This window comes from Rhyacophila brunnea, unplaced genomic scaffold (assembly GCF_057557595.1).
Source record: "Rhyacophila brunnea isolate RB1 unplaced genomic scaffold, BYU_Rbru_1.0 scaffold_7, whole genome shotgun sequence".
NCBI lineage: Eukaryota > Metazoa > Arthropoda > Insecta > Trichoptera > Rhyacophilidae > Rhyacophila > Rhyacophila brunnea.
In genome coordinates, this window is record NW_028233339.1 from 40,156,871 (window position 1) to 40,182,904 (window position 26,034).

The following is a 26,034-nucleotide window of genomic DNA, read 5'->3' on the forward strand; positions in this document are numbered from 1 at the left end:
ACCTACTTAACTTACTAATTGAATTGGCACTTTTGTGGAAGAACTCCATTATAATGGTTTCCAAACCAAACACCAGTTGATTATAGCAAACTTGTTTCGGACTATTAACATTTTTATATCATATTTTATACTTCGTCTCTAAAAAAAATTTTTCTTTAGACACAGGTAAATATTCATCCGCGTTTATAGGGTTGAAATCCCCACTGCCACACAATTATATGGTCGAGTTACCGACGTCAACTCGACGGTGAGTCGTCATCATGAACACGGGGAAGGGGAACGGTAAGAGGGGAGAAGACAAGAGGAGAGCTGACGGCCGAACGAACGGTAGCAGTTGCACGTCGCTATTCACTTTTGATCAAGTCGTTAAGTGGAAAATTGTCCAACAGCCCTATTATTCCATTAATCATATTTGTGTCGAAGAGGCCGTGAGTGCGTTCTCGGGCCGGAGAGGTCAGTAGTTCGCGAATCATGAAGACGTATGGTTTACTCGCAGTGTGTCTCGTAGCATGTCTCCTGGTCGGCGTTGCGGAGCCGCGCAGGTCCAGGGGAGGTTCATCCCGAGGGTCAGGAAAGCCGTCGCGGGGAACGAGCAGGCGTCAACCGTCCGCTCCCCCTCCTGCCCCGGCTCCGGCTGCCTCGGGCACAAGTCTCAGCCACACCGGACTGGCCAGTCTCAGCTATCCTGGATACAACAGTGCTCCGGCGAAAAAGATATCAGTGCCTGACACGCCAAAATCGCACGATACGCGCCCTGTTGGGTGGAATGTGAACAAAGAAACTTCCGTCAAAAAAGAAGTGTCGTCCAATGCTCAAAGTGCTCCTTCAAGTAATGCAGGATCGCATTCTTACCCTGCCAGCGGTGGACAATCTGGATCTAGTGGGTCTCATGCTTATCCGGCGAGTGGAGGGCTATCGGGTGCTAACGGTCCACCAGCCGGTTCTGGAACGGCCGGTCAGCAACATAGCTACCCGGCTAGTGGTGGAAATTCCGGAGCGGCTGGTCAACAACACAGCTATCCGGCTAGTGGTGGAAATTCTGGAGCGGCCGGTCAGCCTGGATATCCAGCCAGTAATGGTCTCTCTGGTTCCGGGAAAACTGGACAGGTTGGAGCTCCAGCTTCTGCCGCTAATGCGTACCCAGTGAACAGCCAAAATGCATATCCCGCGAATAATCAACCTTATCCAGGTCAACACAATAATCCTTCTAACGTCGGGTATAATAATCAGGGCCACGGTGCACCACCTCCGCCCTACTCTCAGGGACATCCTCCCGCATACGGTGGTGCTCCGGGATATGGCGCACCGCCAGGATATGGAAGCCCCCCAGGGTATGGAGTTCCTGGCTATGGCGGTCCACCATCGTACGGTAGTCATGGTTATGGAGGAATGGGTGGATATGGAGGATACGGAGGTGGCGGATTTGGTGGAGGATATGGAAACTCACTTGGAGGATTCGGAGGGGGCTATGGTCAGCAAAAATCTAGTTTCTTGAGTGGGAACAAGTTCGGGCTTATTCTAGCTGGATTGGCTGTATGGAATTTGGCTAGATCAGGTAAGACTACTAATAATTACCATTACTACAACGAAAATAAAGGTGGAGTTGATGCTGATGGAAAAATGCAACCAGAAGCACCAGTCGTTGATCCTATACTGGGTGAACTTTCTAACTGTACGCTAACAATCACAAATGGTAATAACACTGACGTGATAGCAATTCCATGCATCATGGCCACTTCTTTTGCACCCAACGCGAAACCTGGAGACCCATCAGCCACTCGAATTCAATCGTCAGATAGCTCATCTGCGCTAAATTGCACGATTACTGTGACAACCAAGAATGGAACAGAAATAAAAACGGACATACCCTGCGAAGAGCTATCGAAATTGGCTCCAAAAGAAAATATCACTGCAGAGACGCCACCTCCTGAAGGAATAGGATTAAATTGCACAAATAGTGGCGTTCCAGGAGCAAATCCATGCGTACCATATCCAGGAGCCCCAATAAATCCAGGGTTCCCTCTGGAAGTAATACCTCTCAGCAGTCCATCAACAACGACGGTCGCTGAAGCTGCTGCCGAGTCCACCTCAACGACGGCCTCGCCAGAATCTACATCCACGACGGTGTCGTCAGAATCTACATCCACAACGACGACAACGGTTGCACCTCCTGAGATGTCGGCTCAAGAAACAACACCGAAACCTTCAGAATAATAAGTGGTAGAAAAATTACTAAAGAGGCGTGAAAATCTTAGGATAAAAAAATATACTCGACATTGCCATGATAAGAATAAATCAATTTTATTATGAAGTGTTTTTTAATGTTTTTTTTTCGGGAGCGAATACAGTACCTGCGACGGCTGATATTTTGTCAATTATTTCCTCATAATATTTCGATTTTTCCTATTTTTTTATAATTTTAATTTATATTAGGTGAAAGTACAGTGGATACAAATAAATAAATTATTGTAATGTTATTTTCAACTGTCTATTCAGACATTCGTGTATTTTTATAAAGTATTATCGTATGAAACACGTTTGACGCACCAATTATGTGTGTATGTAATAGCGTGAAATTAATGCAATTGTGGTAGCCATTAATTTTGATTGTGTCTGTCCTCCATGAAAACAACATTTGATTAACATGACAAAGTAAGCAAGCTAATGCATTATTTCACACACAATGGATGTTGTTAATGCTATTGTAGTTTAATAATATTTATTATGCAACTTTCCCCTGAGTGCTTGTTAAAAACGATAAGTAAATTTGTATTTACACAATCCATGACTCATACAAAAATAATAAATTCTTGTTAGAAAAAAAAATCCAACACCGATTTCTCTTACATTATACGACGTGATAAAACCAATTATTATTAAAACTGTATTTTTCTTTAGAAGTTAAGTTTAGTGTACGTGTTTTTTTATCAAATTGACTTGTAAATATTGTAATATATTGTATGAATAAATTGAAAAAAAGCAACTCTCTGATGTATTTTTATTACAGTTGATTCCGAAAACGTTTTTTTATTGTGAGCAGGTATTAATGAGTAGGTATATTGTGTTATATTATTATGACGCATTTCATGGCCGTTGTGTATTTCAATGCTACAGCATACATAAAATTAATTATATTGCTACAAAAACTAAACTAGATACCACAATGATACTAATAATTATTATTATAATATTATGTATTACTATATTCACAACGTATGTAATGCTGCTTTTACATGATCTAAAACAGTGGTTTGCAAACATGTGGGTCTATTCTATACTTATCGACCGCTAAAGTGATAAATTTTAACAGCAGCAAGAGAGGTGCTGTTAAAATATAGCATTTATTGCAACAATTACAAACATCTTATTGTAATTGTTACAATAAGTGCTAATACTTTGATACAAACCTACCCTAAGTTTGATAATATTTATCACTTTATCACTTTAGCGGTCGATAAGTATAGAATAGACCCACTTGGTAATCCTGTGGTGCACGCGAAAGATTTTATGTGGTGTGACAGTTGAACTTTCTGAATATGTAGATTTTATACATTTACATATAGATATATCTACACCAGGGAACTCAGAAATAATTTATTTTTCTTTTCTGTGATCTAAACCAACAGGCAGAGGCGCGTTTCCCTAACGCAACATGACGCAACCTATTCGTGAGAAATTTTAAAAGTGGGCCTACCAAGAGTTAAAACCTGCCATTCTTATAAAATAAATAAATATATAGAGGATTAAATATACCTTCTTTATTGTAATTCACATAATTCCGTTCTATTCGATTGTAAATATAAATTCATGAAAACTATTTTCCAAATAATAATTTGATACCTAGGTATTTTGCTGTAAGTATGTACTTATGTATTATATATAATTTGTAAGAAAGGAGACTGTTTCAATTAATATTTTTGTATAATTTATACAAAATAAAAATTGTTTGAATACATGGCTTTATTCGGAAAATGAAAATTCATTTTTTATCGTAGGGGTCTGAAAATCAGTCAGTGCGTCGGGCCTCTACGTCAGGAACCTCCCGTGGGGGTAGTCAGGCTATGCGTTGCTTAGGGGTGGATAAAGGAATGAATACTTACTACCATTACAAATTTTAATAGCAATGGCGTTTCCATCAAGGGACGATGCGGACGCTTCGTTAGATCTGAGTTTAAGGAAATTACAAGTGGCTTCTAAAATTGTCAGTGCCTCAGACCTCAACGTATCTAATACCGTAGAAATGCTCTAATTGTCAGTAGTAGCTACATAATTTCTTTCAAGATTTTTGTTGCAATTGTCAATTCTAGGTAGTAAAATAGATAGGTATGCTCCCAACAATTTTGCGTACAATTTGAGACTAAAAATGAAAGGGGTCGGCGTTATAAATCTACCTAAGGGCGGCATTTTGCCTATGACGTCACTGCCTATAGGTTACACATATTATAATATAGGCAGAGTGTATTTTCCGTCACTTGCATTTGTATATATGTGTATATTACGAAAAAAATATGAAATGGCAGGGTGGACTGAAATTTTGTAATCATTTTATTTTTCACACACTTCGGTCATTGAATAATACGTCAATAATAATATTATGTAGGTATATTATTTGTCGTCCATATATGACGCCACGTTTTCAAAAAAGGGGTCTGATACAAGTTCATGACAAATGTATAGGTTGGTTCTATTATAAGAAAGGTGACGTCACAAAATCGACAAAATATAAACATACATAACTCGAAAACATCTCACATTTATTACCCACTAGAAAAAATCATATTTGAAATAAATACGAAGCTCGACGGAATTTGAATATGGAATATTACATTCTCAAAATCTTGTGAATTATTCGTTGAATATAAGAAATAGTTTATTATTTTTTTCAGATTAAAATATTCCGAAATATACTGAAATGAATATATTAATCAATGAAGGGGACAGAAAATCGTGTGAAGTCATTTATCGATATCTAAAAATGAGTCGGATGAATAATTTAAAAAGTATGGGCTTCGCCGATAAAGTCTCTAAAGGAGCAATAGTATTTATAAGTTTGGGTAACACTGATCTTTACAAAAGTTTCCTGTTGCATCATAGTGATGAATGATGATATTAAACCGGTTTATGTAAACCGGTTATTAATAAATGCACTGGTTTTACAATCGTCATACTAATTAGACCAGGGATTCCCCACTCTCTCACAGACTTTCGTCCTTACCTCCCCCTCCACTTACTTACTTCTTCATGTCGCATCCACCGTGAACCCTCACAATTTACCGGATATATTCCCCATGCCCAGACACTTCACGCATTGTTTCTAGCATTGATCTATAACCACAAGAAGGGTACACATGTACCAGTCATTGCGGCCTGTTATACCCACAATTTTCGAGTTTGTAATGTTCTGATATGGTTCTAGCATCTAGCATATGAATTTATGTGACGTGCTAACAACATGTTGTTGACTCTAGTGTCCATTTGTGTTGTCAGCGCGCCGCACTGTCCGGCTTTTAGACATGCCGCATCGCAACATTTAAAGCTAAAATTATTTTTTTTATATCACCGCGTAATATTCGATTCACCAACATAATTATTTGTTAATTTTTTATTCCTGGGTGGCGTCCGGATCCAAAGACCCTCACTTGTGCTCGACTGATCATTAATCATTAAGATTAATACAGTCCATAGTACAGCCAAAATGATGATGACCATAATATGATGTACGCGGTAAAATTGATGTGTATGTTGAATGTTTTTTTTTTATATATTTTAATACATATACGTATCCAATTAAATTATGGAGTTGTCGAGAATCGATACACAATTAAAAATTGTATCGTACAACTATATATTTTTAAATACTTACATAATAATATTATTGAAGGAAAATAGCGCAACAGGCGACTTTTTTTGCTAGTAAAGCAAATTTGTGATATGTGTTAATCTCACGTATATGGTCGACTCGCCACGCCGGGCCCCTCCTGACCCCGGGCCCTTAGGCTACGGCCCTGTCAGCCCCCCCCTCCTTGTGGGGGCCATGAAGGCTTGTCATCGTATGATATTTTTACTGGTTCGGTATCATGGGTACTATTGCAAACCGAAGAAAAACTCCACTTCTTTGAAATTCCAACAACAATGTGTTAATTTTTTCTTTATCAAGACGCTGTTGTTGATATTTCAAATTATCGCGTGACATTTTTTAAGTCAGCTGACATGTACGCCAGATTTATGAAACCAGGTACAAGTTGAAGCGTGCCGTATTTACCGAATACAAAAAGACATGTAAGCAACACAATATGGGAAAATAGGTTGTTTTTTTTTTATAAACTTTCTTCAGATGAAGTAAAATTCGCAGCTGAAAACTGTAGTCAACTAACGGCCGTGCTCGCAATTGCAAACTTCGTATGTTTCCGCTAGGTGCCTCTGGTTGGCAGTGAATTCACCTTAAACATAACTACTTGCAAAAAGATCCATCATTCCTCGTCGGCGCTAATGTACGAATTGTAAAAAATTATATGTTGTAAGTATAATATAATAATGTACCAGCTAATGATTTTTTGTATTAAATCTAAACTAATCGAAGTTTCTCATGACCATTTTAATGCTGGGACTATACATAAATATTGGGAAGTAAGTTACCTTCTGCGTGAGACTGTAAGAAGGTTTAATTCTAGAGTGTGAAGTAAAATGGGATTAATTTTAACTTAGTGCTAAATGTTATTTTGAATAGTCATGCATTATGCATTATAGTTTGTCACGGGGTTATCCAGTGCGTAAAGCTTCTCATCCTGAGACTCAGGGTTCGATCCCGGTGAAGTCAAAATACATTTATATGATTTTCTGAAAGCTTGGATGTTTATGCGAACATTTCTAATAATAATAATAACTAGCTGAGCTAGCTGGCTCTCGCCAGTCTGTCTCGCTAGGTCTTGCAGACAGCTTTTCGTTATAATGACATGGTGTTGGATTTTAATATAATTGTAAAGTATGTATAGACGGCGCCATAATTTTCCCTTCGGGATGGATTTCATTCATGTCAGATAGTTTGACATTTCGCTGATTTGTCAGTTTTACGAATTGCATGTCGTTACTGCCAATACAAATTTGGAGTCATATGCGTAGTCTATTCTGGAGTCTGGTCTTCACAATATCGTCTGACACCACTTCAGGCTGCTAGGCCTAGCAGAACAGCTGGCAATCGCCGATTGCTACTAATGACATTTTAATTTTAATACAATATATATGTAGTTATGTGCATTTAAATATGATAAATAATTATACATCTCATTCATTCGAATATACAGCAATATTATGTGATTATCATAAAAAGCGATCCAATATATCCAAATATTAATCTCTTTCGGGTCCCATTTACATAATAGAAAAAGGTTAGCAGCATAAAAAAATAAATTTAACCATTGTTTTGTTTCATTGTCTATAAAAAATAAATGCTTGCAGCCATAGAATAATATTTAAAAAAAAATCAAATTTTGGATTTAAATACACCTTAACCAATATTGTTTCCCGGTGCGGGACTTTCATATCGAGACAAATTTTGATAAATAATAAAGCAATACAAATATTATATCTGAGAGGAATAGACCAATTCTGATAAGAATAGGAATTTATAAAACCTAAAAATGTGGAATCAGCTGAAAGAGGCCTTCATCCAGCAGTGGATTGATACAGGTTGATGACGATAATGACGATATAAATGGGTAGGTATATAAAATCAGTATATAGGTTGGGATAACCTTCATCCAGCAGTGGATTGATCTTGGTTGATGATGATAATGACGATATTATGAATGGGTAAATATAATATCAGCAATTTTGATAAATATAGCAATTCATATGACCGACAGAAATACAAACAACTTAGAGAGGCCTTCATCCACCAGTGGATTGATTCAGGCTCATGATGATAATGGCAATATAAATATATATAATATAATATCACCGATTTTGATAAATACAGCAATTCAAATGACATAAAGAAGTATAATCAGGCTATGGGAGGCCTTTATCCAGCAGTGGATTGGTTCAGGTCGATGATGATAAGGATGATAGAAATAGGTATAATATCACAAATTCGTTAAACCGATAGTAGAAGAATCACATTGCGGAACCCTTCATCCAGCAGTGGATAAATGATGATGATGATGAAATTCAAGACTGTCAAGAATACAATCAACCTAGAGAGGCCTTCATCCAGCAGTGGATTTATTGAGGCTCGTGATAATAATGGCATTATAAATATAGACAGGTAGATAGTATAATATTACTGATTTTGATAAATATAATAATTCATGTGTAAGTAAGGAGTAGAATAAGGCTGAGGAGGGCTTCATCCGGCAGTGGAGAGGTCCAGATTGATGATGATAAGTATGATAAAAATAGGTAGATATTATACAATATCACAAATTTTGTTAACTATAACAATTCGTATTAAGTAATTTATTTTATTGTTTGCAATGGCAACTTAATATGACTATATTGTAATCTATGGAAATTAGTAGCTTAGGTAATTATTCAATACAAAAAAGAGTGCATGAGCAGCCACAAAGAAGTATTTAAAAAAAAAAAACAAATTTGGAATACAATTACGTTATCTATGGAATAATTGCATATTATCATACCATAATATAATCAATAAAATTCTCGATGATTATTAATTAATAGAAAACTCATCTTACAATAAAAATGTCTTGATTGAAATTGATTATTTATGGGTGCTAATAGAAATGTCACATGTTTTCGATTATTCCTGCAAATTCTAAATTTGAATTCTGACACGTCAAATGAACTTGTTGTAGGCTGTTCGCAAAAGAAAACAAACGACAATCATTAGTCTATTAGTTTGACAGATAAGTGGCAGTGAAGTGGTTTTAGATTATATTTTAGTAGTAATTAGTGAGAAAATATGCATTTAAAACCCATAGTACGCCAATGTGCATCTTACAGATTTGAATAGTTTTGTGGAATATTAATTTAGATTTGTGAAATTTCGATTATATAGAAAGTATTAAGCGACATTATAATTGATTTGTGGTAGATGGAAGGCAAGATGCGAAAATGTATGGTGACAAATATAAAACGCTATTTAAAAACGATATTATCTGTGATTGTGTCGAGTTTTATCAGATTGTGCCGGATTCAAATGGAAGTAGATTTAATAATCAACAAAATGGTATTTAAATAAAAAAAATTGGTGCGTTTTCCAAAATCTCTTAGGATAATAATATAGGAGATTCCTAAATGTAACGCTCATTCAATAGTAATATTCGAGCACACTCGGAGCGTTTTGTGTTTCTTGCATTTTATCACATGACCGTCATAAAGTAATAAGGCGTAACTGGCTTCAAAACCTTGGTTTGTGGCGACTGGATTTCGTGTTTCTATCGTATTAGGGTCGTATGCATGAGATTCCCAAAAACCTTATAGGCTATATTTATACTGCACGTTTGTATGCATGAGTACAAACGTAATTAGCTGTTAAGTGACGTCACGAATGTGACATCTCATGTGTCATGGTGTTCGTATTAAAAAATTTCATTCCCCGATAATTAATTCAAAATTTTGAAATTGTAAATGTGTCTGAAAGTGTGCGAACGGTACCATATAAATTTAATAATTATACATGAATAATTATTATGAACTTTAAATAATTTATCACATGTATTTTATAATTATTCTACTGTACGAAAGGTTGTATTGCCAGTAAACTTTTCCATTTGGTGGCAACACTGAATACATTTGGTGGCAATACTGAATATTATTATGACTAACTTCACTTCAATTATTGAGATGTCAAAACAGAATAAGAATAAATGTAGTCTATGAATAAATGACAGAAAATGCAAATGATTTAGACAATATGTAATGATCTCTGTATAATATTATCATTTATACCAATCACCGTATGACACTATTGATGTTTCCAGTGTATTTGAGAGTTGTGCCTTGTTTATTACAGTTATCTTACAATAATTAACTAGGTAGGTAGGTACCATAATATTTTGAAGAACGCAGAATTCTTCCAATTGTATATTTTAATGCCAGATACAGCAGTAGGTACATATTTTTGCGGTGGTTTAGCGGAGATATTTTATCGTAATCTTACGTAAGTCCATCTTATGTCTCCATCAGAAATATTGCAAGCGAAATAGGTACGAGGCATTTTATCAGTTACCTACTATCTAGATTATAGACTAGGGATCAAAATTATACGTATTTTGTAAACAGCACGACTAGGAACTGTTTTTAAAGTTGGCAAATGTTTTACAGAATCTACAAAACGAACAAGGGTCTCAACCAAATGTTTGTTGCAATGAATGCAAAATTTAAATGACATTTGAAAGTGACAGCTGAGGCAGCCATTTTTAATGGCGCGTGACGTCAGATCGCTTACGTCACAAACAGTGTTATAAGCTATTCGATGGAAAATCGGTTAAATAGCTTATAAAGAATTTGGGAATCTCATACATACGGCCCTTAATTTCTTCTGTAGCTTTTCAGAGTACAAGCATGGACGAATTTTTGATAAGCGTTGGATTATGGCGTCGTGGGTCTCAGGTTCAAATCCCGGGCTTGGCAAGTACACATATTGTTTTTCAATTTGTGTTTGAGTCAGAGTATGGACCTAAAGGGTTGAGCAAGTGGCTGACATCCGTTTCTCGTAAAAACAAATTCTGTTTAATACAAACCTCCACTCTGTGGAGGCCCATGATGATCTTATTAGGATCGGATATGGTTGGTTGGATACAATAATTTAATACAGGGTGTTAGTCTCCTGCTTCCAAGCTGGACGAAGTGTGATTGAATCTATGGTGGTCAAAAAAGATACTTTTTGACCGACACTTCGATACCTTTCAATACATTTCTTTCTATAAGATACCGATACTGGGTATCGGTACTTTTTCTTTCGATATGACGTCCTTACCATAGTCATAATATCGTCATAGTAAATAGTCACAATAATTGAAGGGTTGAAAGTCCATAGGGTCTAAGTGCCAAAAATGTGAAATTGAGATATAACATAAAGAAAGAATAAAATCATACATGAAAACTTACATATATTTATTATTACTTATTTTTGCAAAGTTAGGAACTTAGACCCTTCAGAATATCATTAGGCCTGGCATATAGATTGTATTGAAGTAAAAAACTTGTTTTAGATTTTTTTTGGCACTTAGACCCTATAGACTTGCAATCCTTCAATAATTATTAACTTCTCAGCAATATATTTTCTAGTCTCGTATACCTACCAACAACAAAACATTAAGTAGGTACCGTTCTACACGGATATAATAAATAGGTAAGTATAAATCTTTCAACAAAAAATAAACACATTACGTTTTTTCTACGCAAAAAACGCTGTCGAAACTCTGCGATTATTTGCGTTTCACTATAGCTTATTCAAAACTATGTTGTTCTATCAAGTCGTGACTCGTAATACTTCACGATATCGCTCGGGTTCAAATCAAATCAAATCTGAAATCACTATAAAAAATAATCAGATATGTATACCATTGTATTGTTACATGGTTCGGCTCGTTCAAAAGCTGTGTCTACATTCGTGCATTTTTTCGTTCGCTAGCGGCTAGAGAAACGCATCGCAGGGCATGCGTAGCGAGCGCATTGGCCTGCCACAAAACAGTTTCAAGATGGCCGTCTTTTGTGATGAAAGTGCTAGAGTACAGAGCTACAAACTTATCTGAGCCACTGTCGAAAACTATCCAATCAAAACTCGTAGCTGCACAAAATCTGACAATCTGAATGAAATTTTCAAAATGGCGTCCTATGGTAGACGTAGTTCCATTTTTGGCCATTCTACAGATAAGTTTGTAGGTCTGTAAGTGCATTGGATTTTTGTTCAAAATCATATTATTATCAGCGTAGCAAACTAAATGATAAATTGATAAATGACCCGAAAATACTATAATTTTGGAGGATTCAAAACGAAAAAAGCTCTGTATAAGTTCAAAATACTATAATTTTACATCGTTGTATTAGCATCAGCATATTAAAAAAGATTGCAACGCTGCTAATAAAACGATTTGAAACTATTTGACGTACAATCTATGGACAGTAAAGTTGGCGGAGTGCGTCCAACACTTGCAATCTAAAGGCATGCACAAAACTACTCGGTGTTAAAAAAGTTGAAGCGAACTGGAAGATGAAGTGAACACATTTAAACAGAAGCGCAATTAAAAATATATTAGTAAATACTTGAATTCCACGGCAATAATTTATTTTAATGATTATTAATTATTAATCAATGATTACTTTTGACACCAGTGGGTCTATTCTATACTTATCGAACACTAAATTGATAAATAGTATCAAACTTAGGGTAGATTTGTATCAAAATATTAGCACTTATTGTAACAATTACACGAAGCCGGTTTTTATTGTTGCAATAAGTGCGATATTTTAACAGCAGCAAGATAGGTGCTGTTAAAATATAGCACTTATTGCAACAATAAAAACCGGCTTCGTGTAATTGTTACAATAAGTGCTAATATTTTGATACAAACCTACCCTAAGTTTGATAATATTTTTCACTTTATCACTTAAACGGTCGATAAGCATAGAATAGACCCACAGTTTTACAGAACAACTAATAATTATTATGTCGATACCTATGTTATTATGACAATATTGGTGATATTATAAAGCCAGAGCCAAAAAATGAGCTTCCCCAGAAAAGCAAAAAATATTTATTTACACTTTATGACATTATAATTTTTTCATATAACTTTAGCTCTTGTTTCATTTTGCAGCTTTATGAGATGGTGAGACTTTTTTTGTAGTTTTAGTTACATATCCTTATAAAGATAAATATTATCATATTGTACACTAATTTTGTCAACATTTGCTAATGATTGAATTTACGTTATCTCACGACAATATTAATTATGAAACGATTGAACTTTGCGAGAATGGATTCATTACATATTGTGAGATTACAATTTTTCACGTGTAGCCATTGATATACTACTGGATGAATCATATGCTTCTTAAAATGACGCCCGGTTTTCAGCGAGTCGGCCTTTGTTAAAACTTTGTTAAAACTTACTGAGTAAGCCTGGTCTAGCTTGCATCTTACTCTAACTAATAGTCAGCGCATGACGACTTGCTCTGTCTGTTTTGCGTTGCAGCACCCTTAGGTTCACTATTCCAAGAACGCAAATTTAGTTTTACAGCCAGGGCAATACGGGTGAAATTCTGGAATCCATGTTAACGGTCTTAACGCATTATACCTACAAGGAAATATTATAAGACGATATTCGTTATATCTTTTGTGGTACATTTTTAAAATGGCACTTGTATGGGAACTGCTCATCTAGTAGTATATCAATACGTGTAGCTAACTGGATGTCTATTAACTTCAGTTGTTTAATATCTGACTGCTGATAAAAGATCACTTAGCAATAACTATTGATTTTATAAATTTGTTGTCACTCAAAGTTCAATAACGCGACGAAGACAACTATTAGTCTTCGACAACCAACAAACCTCTGTATGACTTATTATGTGATAGTAGTATAGATTATAGTAGAAGCTCAATTCTTCATCACGCAATTGTCAGAAAAAGCAGCCTCCAAGTGGATATTTTCTTCCAACCTTTTTATAACCATGTGTCGTTTTTATATAATTTTAATATTTTGTCTGCAGCCCCCCAAAAGTCGATATCTGCCCTGTGGCCCGAAAGGGGTTACATGGTTCATAATTTAGAAACACTTCGACAAAAAGACATGCCTGAGGAAAGTTTTTTCTAAAATTGTTACAAACTAATGATCACAACAAAACATAATAATAAACAATGAAATCAAAGTTAATTGGGTGGATTGCTCTCGTCTGTTCCATTGTCTTGGCGATAATTTGCAGCTTTATAACTTCTACGTAGGTACATAAGTATTAACCATTTTTTTATGTAAGTATTATTAGACTATTTTTACTTTTGACTCATGTAACTTAACAGTTACAACTGTTTTCTAATTTGGCCCAAAATCATCTTATGCCAATAATATTTAAAAAAAAAAAAAAAAAAAATGGTATAAACTTACTTTTAGGTTTAGGGTTATGGGTATAATTAATGGAATGATATAAAAACTAAATAGAACACTTACCAAAACAAAAGCTATCTTAATTTTTAGAAGAAAAAAGACGGAGATAATAATTGAAGACCTTGCATCAAAAGAGATCTAGCTCCCTTTTTACGTTTGAATAGAAATTAATAAAAAGTGATTTAAAAACGGAAATGTAGTATTTATTTTCTGTTTTATTGAATAAGTAAGGAATTGATACATGGTATAAGCATGAAAGATTTTAAAATTTTAAATTGGAATAAGTACTTACCTAACGAAAAAATAAAAAAAATCCTTGTAAGTACTAACTAATCATAAAAAAAATGTCCTTATTATTTGTATTCATCTTGAGAGAGGAATCACCATCAGCATCTGGAGTTTATAACCGTCTTTCAGTCCTGATCAAAGAACTCAGAAATAATGGAAACTAAAATACCTAACGGGTAAGGAGTAGCAGACAACCGATCTCGAGTAAGGAAGAACCGGAATAAACTTAAGCGCGTGTCAAGAATACGTTCGTATACCGACAACTGCTCTGGGTTTACGCATTGACGCTCATTTAATATTGGTGTATTACACACACTATTGCACGTGCATAGTGCGTGTTTCATTTTCGTAGAACACTCACACATTCAAAACCCTGCATCAAAATGTAGCGTATTGAATATAGCCTATCGGAATTTTATTTATTATCCGTTCTGTGGTCCTGATTTTAATTTGATGTAGTTACATATTATTATTATCAGGCTAATCGGTGAATTATTGTATTATTGTATTCGAATCAGGCTGATGGTAGGCGACTGCTGACTTATCTACTGTAGTGCGATGCTCGGCGAGGAAAACTATTAATGTGGTCAGAAATTTGGTTTACTATATTTCTGGTAGGAACTCTTTTTTTTCTATTTTGATATTAGCCGCTTGGTAATGGCTATAAAAAAGATCTTGTTCCAGAATGCTCAATCTGATAAACGATCTAGCTCCATTTAACCTGAAAATCTTATATAAAATTGAAGAATATAATCACAGAACAGATAATAAATAGAATACCGATAGGCTATATTCAATACGCCGCATCTTGATGCAGGGTTTTGAATGTGTGAGTGTCCTACGAAAATGAAACACGCATTATGTACGTGCAATAGTGTGTGTAATACACCAACATTAAAATGAGCGTAAGTAGATAAACCGAGAGCAGTTTTTAGTATTCGACGTAAAACGTATTCTTAACACGTGTGTAAGTTTAACCCGGATTCTTCCTTACTCGAGTCGGTTACCTGCTTCGCCTTACTGTATTTCAGTTCCCATTATTTCTGAGTTCCCTGGATATAATATATCCCAACTGCCTCAAACGTATTTTTTTGTTAACAATAAGTCAAAAAATGACGAAATATGGAGCTGAATCTTTTTTGAAGCAAAGTCTTCAATTGTTGCCAAAATCAAGCCGTTTGAGTAGTATGATATGTAAGTATGTAATTTTTTCCAAGATTTCTGTTGCATTTGTTTATTTATAATTAATACTAATTAACCTAGCAACAACTTTGAATGCAATTTGAGATTAAAAATTAAAGGGGACGGCTTTGTCTGCATACGGGCGGCACTTTGGTTAGGGACGTCGAAAAAACGATTACTTTTTCGGATGAGAATTTGGTTGAAATTTTTAAAAAAATCATTTTGAAATGGGGGACCATTGTTTGCGGACCGGCGGTTTGGAAACACGGGACTAGACTATTGTTTGACCAAATATATTGTATGAAAATAAATATAGGGCCGTATGTATGAGATTGCCAAATTCTTTATAAGCTATTTAACCGATTTTCCACCATATAGCGCATAGCACTGTTTGTGTGACGTAAGCAATCTGACGTCACACGCCATTCAAAATGGCTGCTTCATCTGTCACTTTCAAATGTCATTCTAATAATGCATTTATTACAACAAACGTTTGCTTGAGGCCCTCGTTCATTTTGTAGACTCTGTAAATCGTTTGCGAACTTTAAAAACAGTTCCTTGTCGTGCTGTTTACAAAATACGTATAGTTTTGATCTATAGTCTATAATCTAGATAGTAGGATGTAGATAGATAGATAAATAGATAGTAGGATAACATAGATTTACGTAAGATTACGATAAAATATCTCCGCTAAACGACCGCAAAGATAGGTAGGTACTTACTGCTGTATCTGTATAATATACAGAGATCATTACATTACATTCTAAACTAAATCCATTTTCATTTCTGTCATTTCTTATTCCGTTTGGACATCTCATAATAATATAAGTGATTGAAGTGAAGTTAGTCATAATATAATTGTAGGTATGTATTGCCATCAAATGGAAATGTTTATCGGGAATACTTTATCATTTCGTACAGTTGAATTATAAAATAAATGTGATAACATAACTGATAAATTATTTAAAGTTCATAATAATTATTCATGTATAATTATTAAGTTTATATGGTACCGTTCGCACACTTTTAGACACATTTACAATTTCAAAATTTTAAATTAATGGTCGGGGAATGAAATTTTATAAGTTTGCCATTATTTCCACGCTATGACACATTATGACGTCACATCGTGACGTCGCTAAACAACGAATTACATCTGCACTCATACATACAAATGGGTAGTATATAGCCTATAAAGTATTTGTGAATCTCATGCATACGACCCATAGACTATATTGCACAGTGGCCACTTTACGTAGGTGATATAATATATTATAAAGCATTTTAGAAGTAAACACATGAGTCATGACGTAGTAAATATATATGCATGTGAATATCATAATAATTACACAATAATATTCAATCGAATATAGAGGAAATTCTTGGTACGTAATACAATTATTATTTTTCAGTCTTACTGGAAAACCTAATCGGTGACTAAGCACCCTGCTAAGCACACATTATTCACAAACATCATCAATAAGATTATTGCTAGGTTTTTGTACAGGGTGTTCGCAGGGTAGGTTTACTACTTTGTTTGGTCGCCATTTTGGTAAAAATGAATTTTGACAGTTCATATTTGAAAATCGTGAAGTATAGACGTGGCGAATTTATTATAGAAAAATATTCGATAAACCAATGTGTTTTAAACCTAAAAACATTTTATCAAAATCAATCATCAATTATTGTGACGACTAGAAAATTATGTAAAATTTTGGGTAGAAATAATGTGCTATCGAAACCCCACTATTTATCGTTTATTGAATGATTTTGAAGAAAGAGGCTCTTTAGCAGATAATTACAGGCCTGGGCCACAACATACACAACAAGAAGATCAGCTGAAAACATTGCTGCTGTCTTAGAAAGTGTTCAAAACATTCCATTAACCTCAATTCGACACCGTGCTAAAGAAATTGGACTTACGACAAAAACTTTGTGGGAAATTATGCATAAAGATTTGCATTTGTATACATTTAATATTCAGTTGACACAAGAGCTTCTACCTCAAGACCATTTGCAAAGCCGTACATCCAGCTAATGTTACAAAGGCATTACTGAGAGATCTGTTTCCACAACAAATTATCTCAAGAAATGGTGATGTCGATTGGTCTCCAAGGTCGCCGGACTTGACAGCCCCGGAATTATTTTTGTGAAAATATCTAAAGAGCAAGGTTTATGCCAACACACCAGATGCACGTCAGCAACTTAAACAAAACATTAGTGACAAAATAATGAAATACCGGTTGAAGTGTGTGAAAATGTGATGAGAAATGTTGTAAAAAGAGCTCGCATTTGTGAGGTTAACAGAGACGGACATTTAGCTGGCATTTTCTTCCATACGTAATTCCCAACTTTCAATAAAACATTTACCAGCAATCGGCTTGCTTTCATTTTCAATAAAGTTAGGTATACAAAATTAAAGCAGTAAACCTTCCCGGCGAACACCCTGTAATTACGTTGTTATTAAAATGCAAAAAATGATAATATTATACTAATTATAAATTAAGTAGAAGCGATGTTGCGTATATGAATACGTCAAGCAAATTAAAAAATAATTATTAGGTTGACCATACGTGAAAATAAACAGTCCAATACCTGTATACCTGCATAAATTCAAAGTGTCTGGCTTATTATCGATGTGATTTTAAACCTTTATTTTATTGTAAGACAGTCGTTTTAAAACTTTTCTGTTTCACGGCCTCCTTAGTGGAGGTTGTGTTCGAAAAATCTATACAAATATTCAAAAAAGGCCAATCTCGAGAAATTAATTTTCAGGATTTTCGAGAACTGTAATTTTTAGGGAAATTACTCCCGGTTATTTTTTTCTGTTAAATCTAAAAAATGAAAAGAAAATCGAGAATCTCGAGAATACATTTACTTAATTTCGAAAATTCTCGACTCTCAAGAAATGAAAAAGGTCGAGAAATCACAAGCTCTAGTCCTTAGTGTAGTTATACAAGTTTTTACAAGATGATCTAAAAAATATGAAATAGTGGAATGAGTGGGTTTGTTAATCACCAATAACAACACAGTTTATAAAATCTTTGAATCAAACTAGACACCTTTTCTTCTTCTTTCGGTGTCGCTACAGGCCGATTCGAAGCATGACCTTCTCCATCGCTTTACTCTTCCTTAGGGCCTAGGGCACCTAGGCTGTTCGTATATTACCAATACATAAATTTAGAACGCGTCTTGTGCAGGTAACCGAGAGAGGTTATATTTGATACCAAACTCTTCCGGTACTGTACACCTGGCCTTCCATGGAATGGCAAGCATCCTTCACAAGCACCACATCTCGAACCCATCGATTCTCTTCATATCGGATTCTTTAGGAGTCCAGGTTTGAACACTGTACTGGAATATTATCGATTTAACGCGTCTTTTTTAAAAGGTGGCTTCCCTTATTTCTTGTTTCTCACGTTGGATTAAAGGATTTGGTTTTTATTATATACTATTAAAACATTTTGTCACTAGCCTAAGCAATATTCATTGAGATCATTGGTATTATGACAATAATAATTATCGAATATCGTCGCACACTTTGAATACCTCTGGCGCAGGTAAACAACACGCAGCACATGAGTCCATTGAACGTTTCACATGGCTGGGATATGTATTTCAAATGCAGTGATTGCGATCGTGAGGGATGGTCAATATAAAAAAGAAACGTTCGGAATGAGGAAAATCGTTGGGTAAAATTCTTTCATTCCAAATATATGCATTAAAAACGGCCAAATGACTGCCCAAAAACCTACTGGATGACTTGGTAGAAGCACGTACTAGCATAAAGAACCAAGAAGAATGGCAGAAGCATGGGAAGATACAAGTGGGCGACCGCCATTAGTTGCCATGGCCAACTATTTAAACGAATTTCATTAAAAATAATTTGTATTAATATTTTACTAATTTAGCGTTGCGATAATTATTATTATAATGTCGTTTTACTTAGAAAATTAACAATTAACACCGTTGAAATAATTATTATTCACAATTATTGACAATGAAATATTAACTCATATATTGTCATCGATCATTGATTTTGATTTGTGTTTTATACAAAACAACATCTACGAGTCCATGAGATAATAGTATTCTGCACGTATTGAAGCTTTGTATGAGTTACCGGTGACAATACATCATGAAACCATTGAAATTGAAACCCATGTTTATAAAAACCGACTTGATCTTAAAATTTAAATCATCACGGTTATTTTGTAAATTGTGTATTATGCACTAGCCCGCCCCAAGTGAATCAATGTAGGCAGGTTATCGTTGAATGAATACAATTAATAATAATATGTTTAATATATTTTTAAATAATATTTGGCGGTTTTCCACAAAACAGACGATACTGTCGCTTTAGTAGAGAGTACCTAGGTATCAACAACTTAGTTTATATAATAACCGAAGCATAACAAAACCTGATATCATAACTATTAATTGTCTACTGTATTGTTACTGTAGTATTAATTGTATTGTAATATATATTGTAATTGCGGTTTATTGCACATTTCACAAGAATTTCTCCAAACCTGTCACAGCCACATACCTTCAACAGCAATACCTAAAACCACCACTTTTTGCCCGTTTGACCGTGTGTTTTTCAATTTAAGATGTTTGGTTTATTTGCCTATTTCAGATAGTCGAAAATAAATAATAAAATTATGTAAATAATAAATTTGCAGATAATTTAAAACTAAACATAAAAGGGGACGACCAGGGAACGACATTCTAAGTCCGATTAAGAGCGGCACTTTGCTTAGGGACTTCACTGAAAACAGACCATGGGGCCCAATGACAGTTGTGTAGTTAGTAATAGAAACGAAACAATCATAAACACTCAAACATTGAGAAAATCACATAATTATATTATTATGACACCGGAGACCCGGAATGAAAGACCAGCGCCTTAAGCACTGACCCACGAGAGTTGATGATGATCACAGCGCATACTAAATAAATGTTTCTTCAGTTTTCAATAAATTTTAACTATATTTAAATGCGCCCTTAAATTCCATGTAATTGTCTCCTGCAATCGGTTTAGGTATATAATGAGTAATATTTGGAATTTCAGTTTGTGTGAAATGACAGTTTTGAACGACGCCCGACAGGACTTTTACCTGCCTACCTTTAACCTGGATTCGCGCCAATGTGTTTTACCAACTAACTACGGGCATCCTACTTAATTACGACGAATTTAAGTACCTACCAAGTAATTCTTATAAATGTTTATCAAATGGAATAAACATGAAATGTTTTCAAATTATGTATGTTCAATATATAAAATGTTATCTCAAATTTTGTGAATTATTCGTTGAATAAAAGATAAAAGAAATAGTTTATTAATATTATCTTCATTGGCAGCAATGTTTGAAATAAATAAGAAAATTATAGCCACTAAACTTTTCACATTATGTTTTGGTTACTTACTTTAACGATTGTTATTTACAATAATTGTAGGTAAGGTTCATTTAAATAATGATGGTGATATTAAAAAAACTTCGTTACGCTTGTAACACTAATGCAAAAATATAAATCAGAGCACAAGTGTGGAATGGTGTATTTTTTTTACAAATAAATTTATAATACTAATTTAATCATAAACCTTAGTAACCCCTTTTCAACTACTTTTTTATAATACTTATACAGTATAACCTCGTTTTTACGTGCCCGGAATTCACGTTTTCCCGGCAATTGCGTGTATTTTTTTCAGTGCCGATGTATTTCAGTACATTTAATACCCGCATTTACGTTTTTCTTTCCCGCGATTTACGTCGGAAATATTCAAAATATGCGAGTTACGCGCGCTTGACAATGATTGGGTCGTGACATTTGAACGATTTTTCAATAAAAATTTTAATTGAATGTTGTTTTTTAATAAAACGTTATTTTTTTAGAAACATAATTTAAATGTTCTTTTTTTCAATACCCCCTCTTTTACATTTTCCCTCCAATTAGGTTTTTTTTCAGTCCCTTAAAAAACGTAAAATAGGGGCTATACTGTATATAAGTATATGCATTATCGTTATTTTGCAAGGTACTACCTACGTATTTGGTAAATTTATAATAAATAATTATTAATTAAAATATTATCTGTATTATTTAATTCGATATTATCTATGTTCTATGTTATTGGTCATCGCATGAATTTATTATCGCTTAAGGAAAAAACTACAGTATCTTGACATTCGACCTACCCGGCATTAAAATAGCGGCATCAATACAATTCGACCGTCAGTTCATTTCGTGATTTCAAATAAATACACGTCCCATCTCTCGTTTATTTAATTTTGAAGACGTGATACAAAATAATATAATAATATTTCGTGGTGTTTTTAACAAAATTCATTAAAATGAAGTTATTCACTACGTCAGTGTTGTGCATTTTGGTGTATACTGACCTTGTTGCGGGTGACCCAAAGTGGGGAGGAGGATCAAGGTCATCACCATCCCGTTCACCCTCTCACTCTTATCCATCTCCTTCATACAGTCATCCGTCTCCGTCTTATAGTCACCCGTCTCCTTCATACAGTCATCCGTCCCCTTCGTATAGTCACCCGTCTCCATCATACAGCCACCCATCTCCTTCATACAGTCATCCGTCCCCTTCTTACAGTCGTCCATCTCCTTCGTATAGTCATCCATCTCCGTCGTATTCTCGTCCAAGTCCTGCCCACAGCTATCCAACTCACACTGGAATGTCAGGAAATGCGAAACCCTCCCCATCTATTAGTGGCGGATCGCATGCGTACCCGACAAGTAACACTGGATTATCAGGCGGATCACATGCGTACCCAACAAGTAACACTGGATTATCAGGAGGAAGTAAACCGAGTACTCCTTTCACTGGAACTCCAGTCGGTGGACACATCACCAGTACAAATATCAAGCCAACCCATACTCAACCGATACACAATACGCACGTTGGAACAGGCGCTGGGTCGCACATTACAAGCACCAACATGAAACCAAATTACAATCAGCCTTCGCACATCGGCAGTACAGCTCACGGATATCCCGCGTCTAATGGAGGCCTATCTGGACATGCTACCAGCAGCAATGTGAGGCCTATGCAAAATCAACCTTACCACGGAACGCCAATTGGAGGCGTCCAGCATGGCTATCCAGCGAGCGGTGGACTCTCCGGAAACGCCCACCAACCCAATACAGGACACTACAATCCTCAGCATATACAGCCTACGCACCAACAGCCTAGTTATAATCAGCCGATGTATCATCAACCTACTTATGGACACACTCCCGTATACCACGCCGTTCCAGTTGTACCAGTCACGTATGGTCACGCAGGACCAATATACACCACGTCTCCCATCGGGTATCATCCAACCTTTGTGACTTCCCATACTTACAGCTCTGGTTCAGATTTAAACAGCATGTTGACAGGACTGGCGGTTTACAATGCACTGAGGTCAGGACATTCTCATGATCATTACTACCACCACTACGGAGGTTACGGAGGTTATGGAGGCTACGACCGTGGATACAGTAGCTCTCACAGTTCAAATGTTAACAATTACTACTACGGTAACAGCGAATCGAATCCAAACCCCAACCAAGGACCTCCTTCATCACAGGGCAGACCGAATGCAGGGAATACTGCAGCAGCTCTTGGAATTTCGAATTGTACTTTAGCTCTCAGTAATTCTAACGGTACTGATACCATCACAATTCCGTGCGAGATCGCTTCTTCGTTTGTCGCTCAAAACACTTCTACCGCTCCTAACACCCCTGCCGCTCCTCTGCCCGCTGCGACCAGTGACACCAAACTTAACTGCACGATAGCCGTCGTGAAGAACAATGGTCTGACCGAATTCACGCAGATCCCTTGCGACATGATAAGAAACATGGCTCCTAAACCTGAACCCGCTCCGTTGAGATTGAATTGCACTCAAGGTGAACCCGGAAGTGGTTCGCATTATGGGTACACGCCGTGCACGATTGTGCCGTCGACTGAAGATACTTTTCCTCTGGGAGTCATTCCACTTCAAGTCAATCCTGTTGCTCCAGCGGAACCGGCTGCGGCTCCAGCGGTGGCTGAAACACCAGCTGGGCCGACAGGTAAGCCGATTACAGTGGAGACGCCAAAGCTTCTTCTGGGAGTGTCTGAAAAGCCACCGCCAGCTCCTGCAGCGTAGAAAAAAACACTGCGTTGTCAGAGAAAGTTAAATATTATCCTATTAATTAACTATTAGTTTTAATTGGCAATTATTATCAGAAGCGAATTACTTGGGTATTTATTTAAAATGTGTACCTCAATATTGTTATTCACAGTGATGTTATTTGCCTTCGTAAAATATTTGGTAGGAGTCACCTCTAAAAATGATATACTGCTATTTAAATAATATTTACAATTAATATTATCTTATTTTATTGTATTAATATATAATTTTTAATCATTATTTTTTTAATAAATTTGTTAAAACGATGCTTTATGCACCAATTAAGTGACAATAAACATACTTAAAAAAAATACGACATTACTGATACAGTACCGTTATTAGGAATAACGGGCGCCCAGTTTCAATTTAATATTAGATTTCTAAAATATATTTACGTGTAGTGTTTACCTACTTCTTAAAATCATATTATATTGAAAAATAAAAGTATAATAATTATAAAATGTGATATTGTAGGTAGGTAGGTAGCTGTCTGTATAAAATATTTCATGTTAATTATGTTTTTTGTGCCTACTGTTTTTATTACTATGATATTATATATTATATCAGTGGCGAGGGGTGAATGTAGGCTGTTAAGATTCGATATAAATAGTGCACACTAAACTTTATCAGTCATACTTATTTGTTTTCATTGAACCAAGAATACAATTTGCAGATGGTGCTGGATAGTTTTTAAAATTCAATTAAGCTCTGCCTAAATCAAACCATAATAGTTTATATATACTATGGGCGATCCGACAAAATAGTCCATACTTTTTCGGTCATACTTATTTGTTTTCGTTGAATTAAGAATACATATTATTACAGACGGAGGTGGTTTTTTTTTAAATTCATTAAGCCCTGCCTATATCAAACCATAATCGATAAAAATATTCTTCAATCTATAAAATATTTTAAATGATGTAATGGCATAATTCTAAATAGACAAACGAATTTTTTTCTATTATCTACTATGGCTTGGATTAATTAGGGTTTAATTGATTTTTAAAAACTAGCCGACAGTATCTACAGATTGTAGCCTTAGTTCAATGAAAACGAATACGTTTCACTGACATTGATTATTATGCACTAATTATATCGGATCGTAACAGCCTACCTCCACCCTTCGCCACTGATATATATTCAATTTAAACCTATCTAGATTATGTATTATAAGTTATAAGCATTGTTGTTTTTTTATATAGAATTTTAAATACGCTTCCTTATTGCAACTTTTGTAGACGTAATTTATCAACCAAATCCAATACACCTTTATAATAATCGGTGTTATAAAAACAATGAAAATTGTAGAAGAATAATCTATGCTCAGAAGTCTGTGAGCTGAGTCGTTTACGAGGGCGTTTTTATTTTCCAAAAGCGCCGTATATAAACAAATAACTATATTGAACATACATAATTTTGAAAATACTGTTGAGAAAATAATATATTATAACCAATAGAAAAAATCTTTTTGAAAAAAGTAAGACGCAGGAATCGAACCTGCATTTCTCGGGTATCGCACCCATGCACATAGACCACTACGATAAAGGAGTCATAGTTAATTGCGACAAATTTTAACTAATGGCTTTTAATACTCACTGAAGCGCTTGTTTAGAATGTTACATTCTTAAATCTTGTGAATTATTAGTTGAATTAAAAAATAGTTAATTAAAATATAAATATATATGTATACTTATTTAAAAAAACATTTCTACATAAAAATGTCTCATAATTCAATTCACGCAACGCTATATTGTATCAATATAATTTATATCTTTGTAATTATAATTGACTTTATGAATATTGCCAAACAAGTTTTAATTAAACATTAATTTGCAACTACCTATTTAGATAGATATAAGATATAATAATGGCCTCTATACCTACCAAATGTTCATAAGTTTATTTTATAATAATTATTTTGATTAGAAGAGTTGTTAGAAAATATTTTTATTTAATTATGTTTTTAATAAACCAATAGGTATTCAAAATAAAGTGTTTTTTTAAATATTATTACTATATTTTTTATAACCCCTCTAAAAATGTACACTAAAACTATGGTTATTAATGGCCAATTTTCCGTCTAGTGCAGTGTTTCTCAAACTTTTTCATACCAAGGCCCCCGAAATCAGAAAAAAAATCCAAGGCTCCCCCCCAAAAATTTTAGTCTTCAGTGACCAACAGTACTTTATTTACCATTACTTAATTATTATTATAGGTACATTTTTTATTAAAAATAATAGATTTCATTTACTTGCTTCTAAAGCAAAAATTAAAAAAAAATACTTAACTTCAAATTTATTACAAACCACGAGATT

General features: G+C 34.9%; 1 protein-coding gene across 1 annotated transcript; it reads left to right on the top strand.

Moving 5' to 3' along the window:
* Positions 1–220: 220 nt before the first annotated feature.
* LOC147064864 (uncharacterized) lies at positions 221–25,656 on the top strand. The gene is made up of 3 exons (XM_085957722.1): positions 221–2,212; positions 18,740–18,879; positions 21,869–25,656. The coding sequence occupies exons 1-3, from the start codon at positions 472–474 to the stop codon at positions 23,693–23,695; spliced, it is 3,708 nt and encodes a 1,235-aa protein (XP_085813848.1). The 5' UTR covers positions 221–471; the 3' UTR covers positions 23,696–25,656.
* Positions 25,657–26,034: the final 378 nt, after the last annotated feature.

Bases quoted from the DNA above. Each gene is read 5' to 3' on its own strand.
- LOC147064864 (XM_085957722.1), top strand. From the start codon at position 472: ATGAAGACGTATGGTTTACTCGCAGTGTGTCTCGTAGCATGTCTCCTG. The intron at 2,213-18,739 runs AATAAGTGGTAG...CGTCTTGTGCAG, and splicing joins AACACCGAAACCTTCAGAAT to GTAACCGAGAGAGGTTATAT. The intron at 18,880-21,868 runs GTTTGAACACTG...TAATATTTCGTG, and splicing joins CGGATTCTTTAGGAGTCCAG to GTGTTTTTAACAAAATTCAT.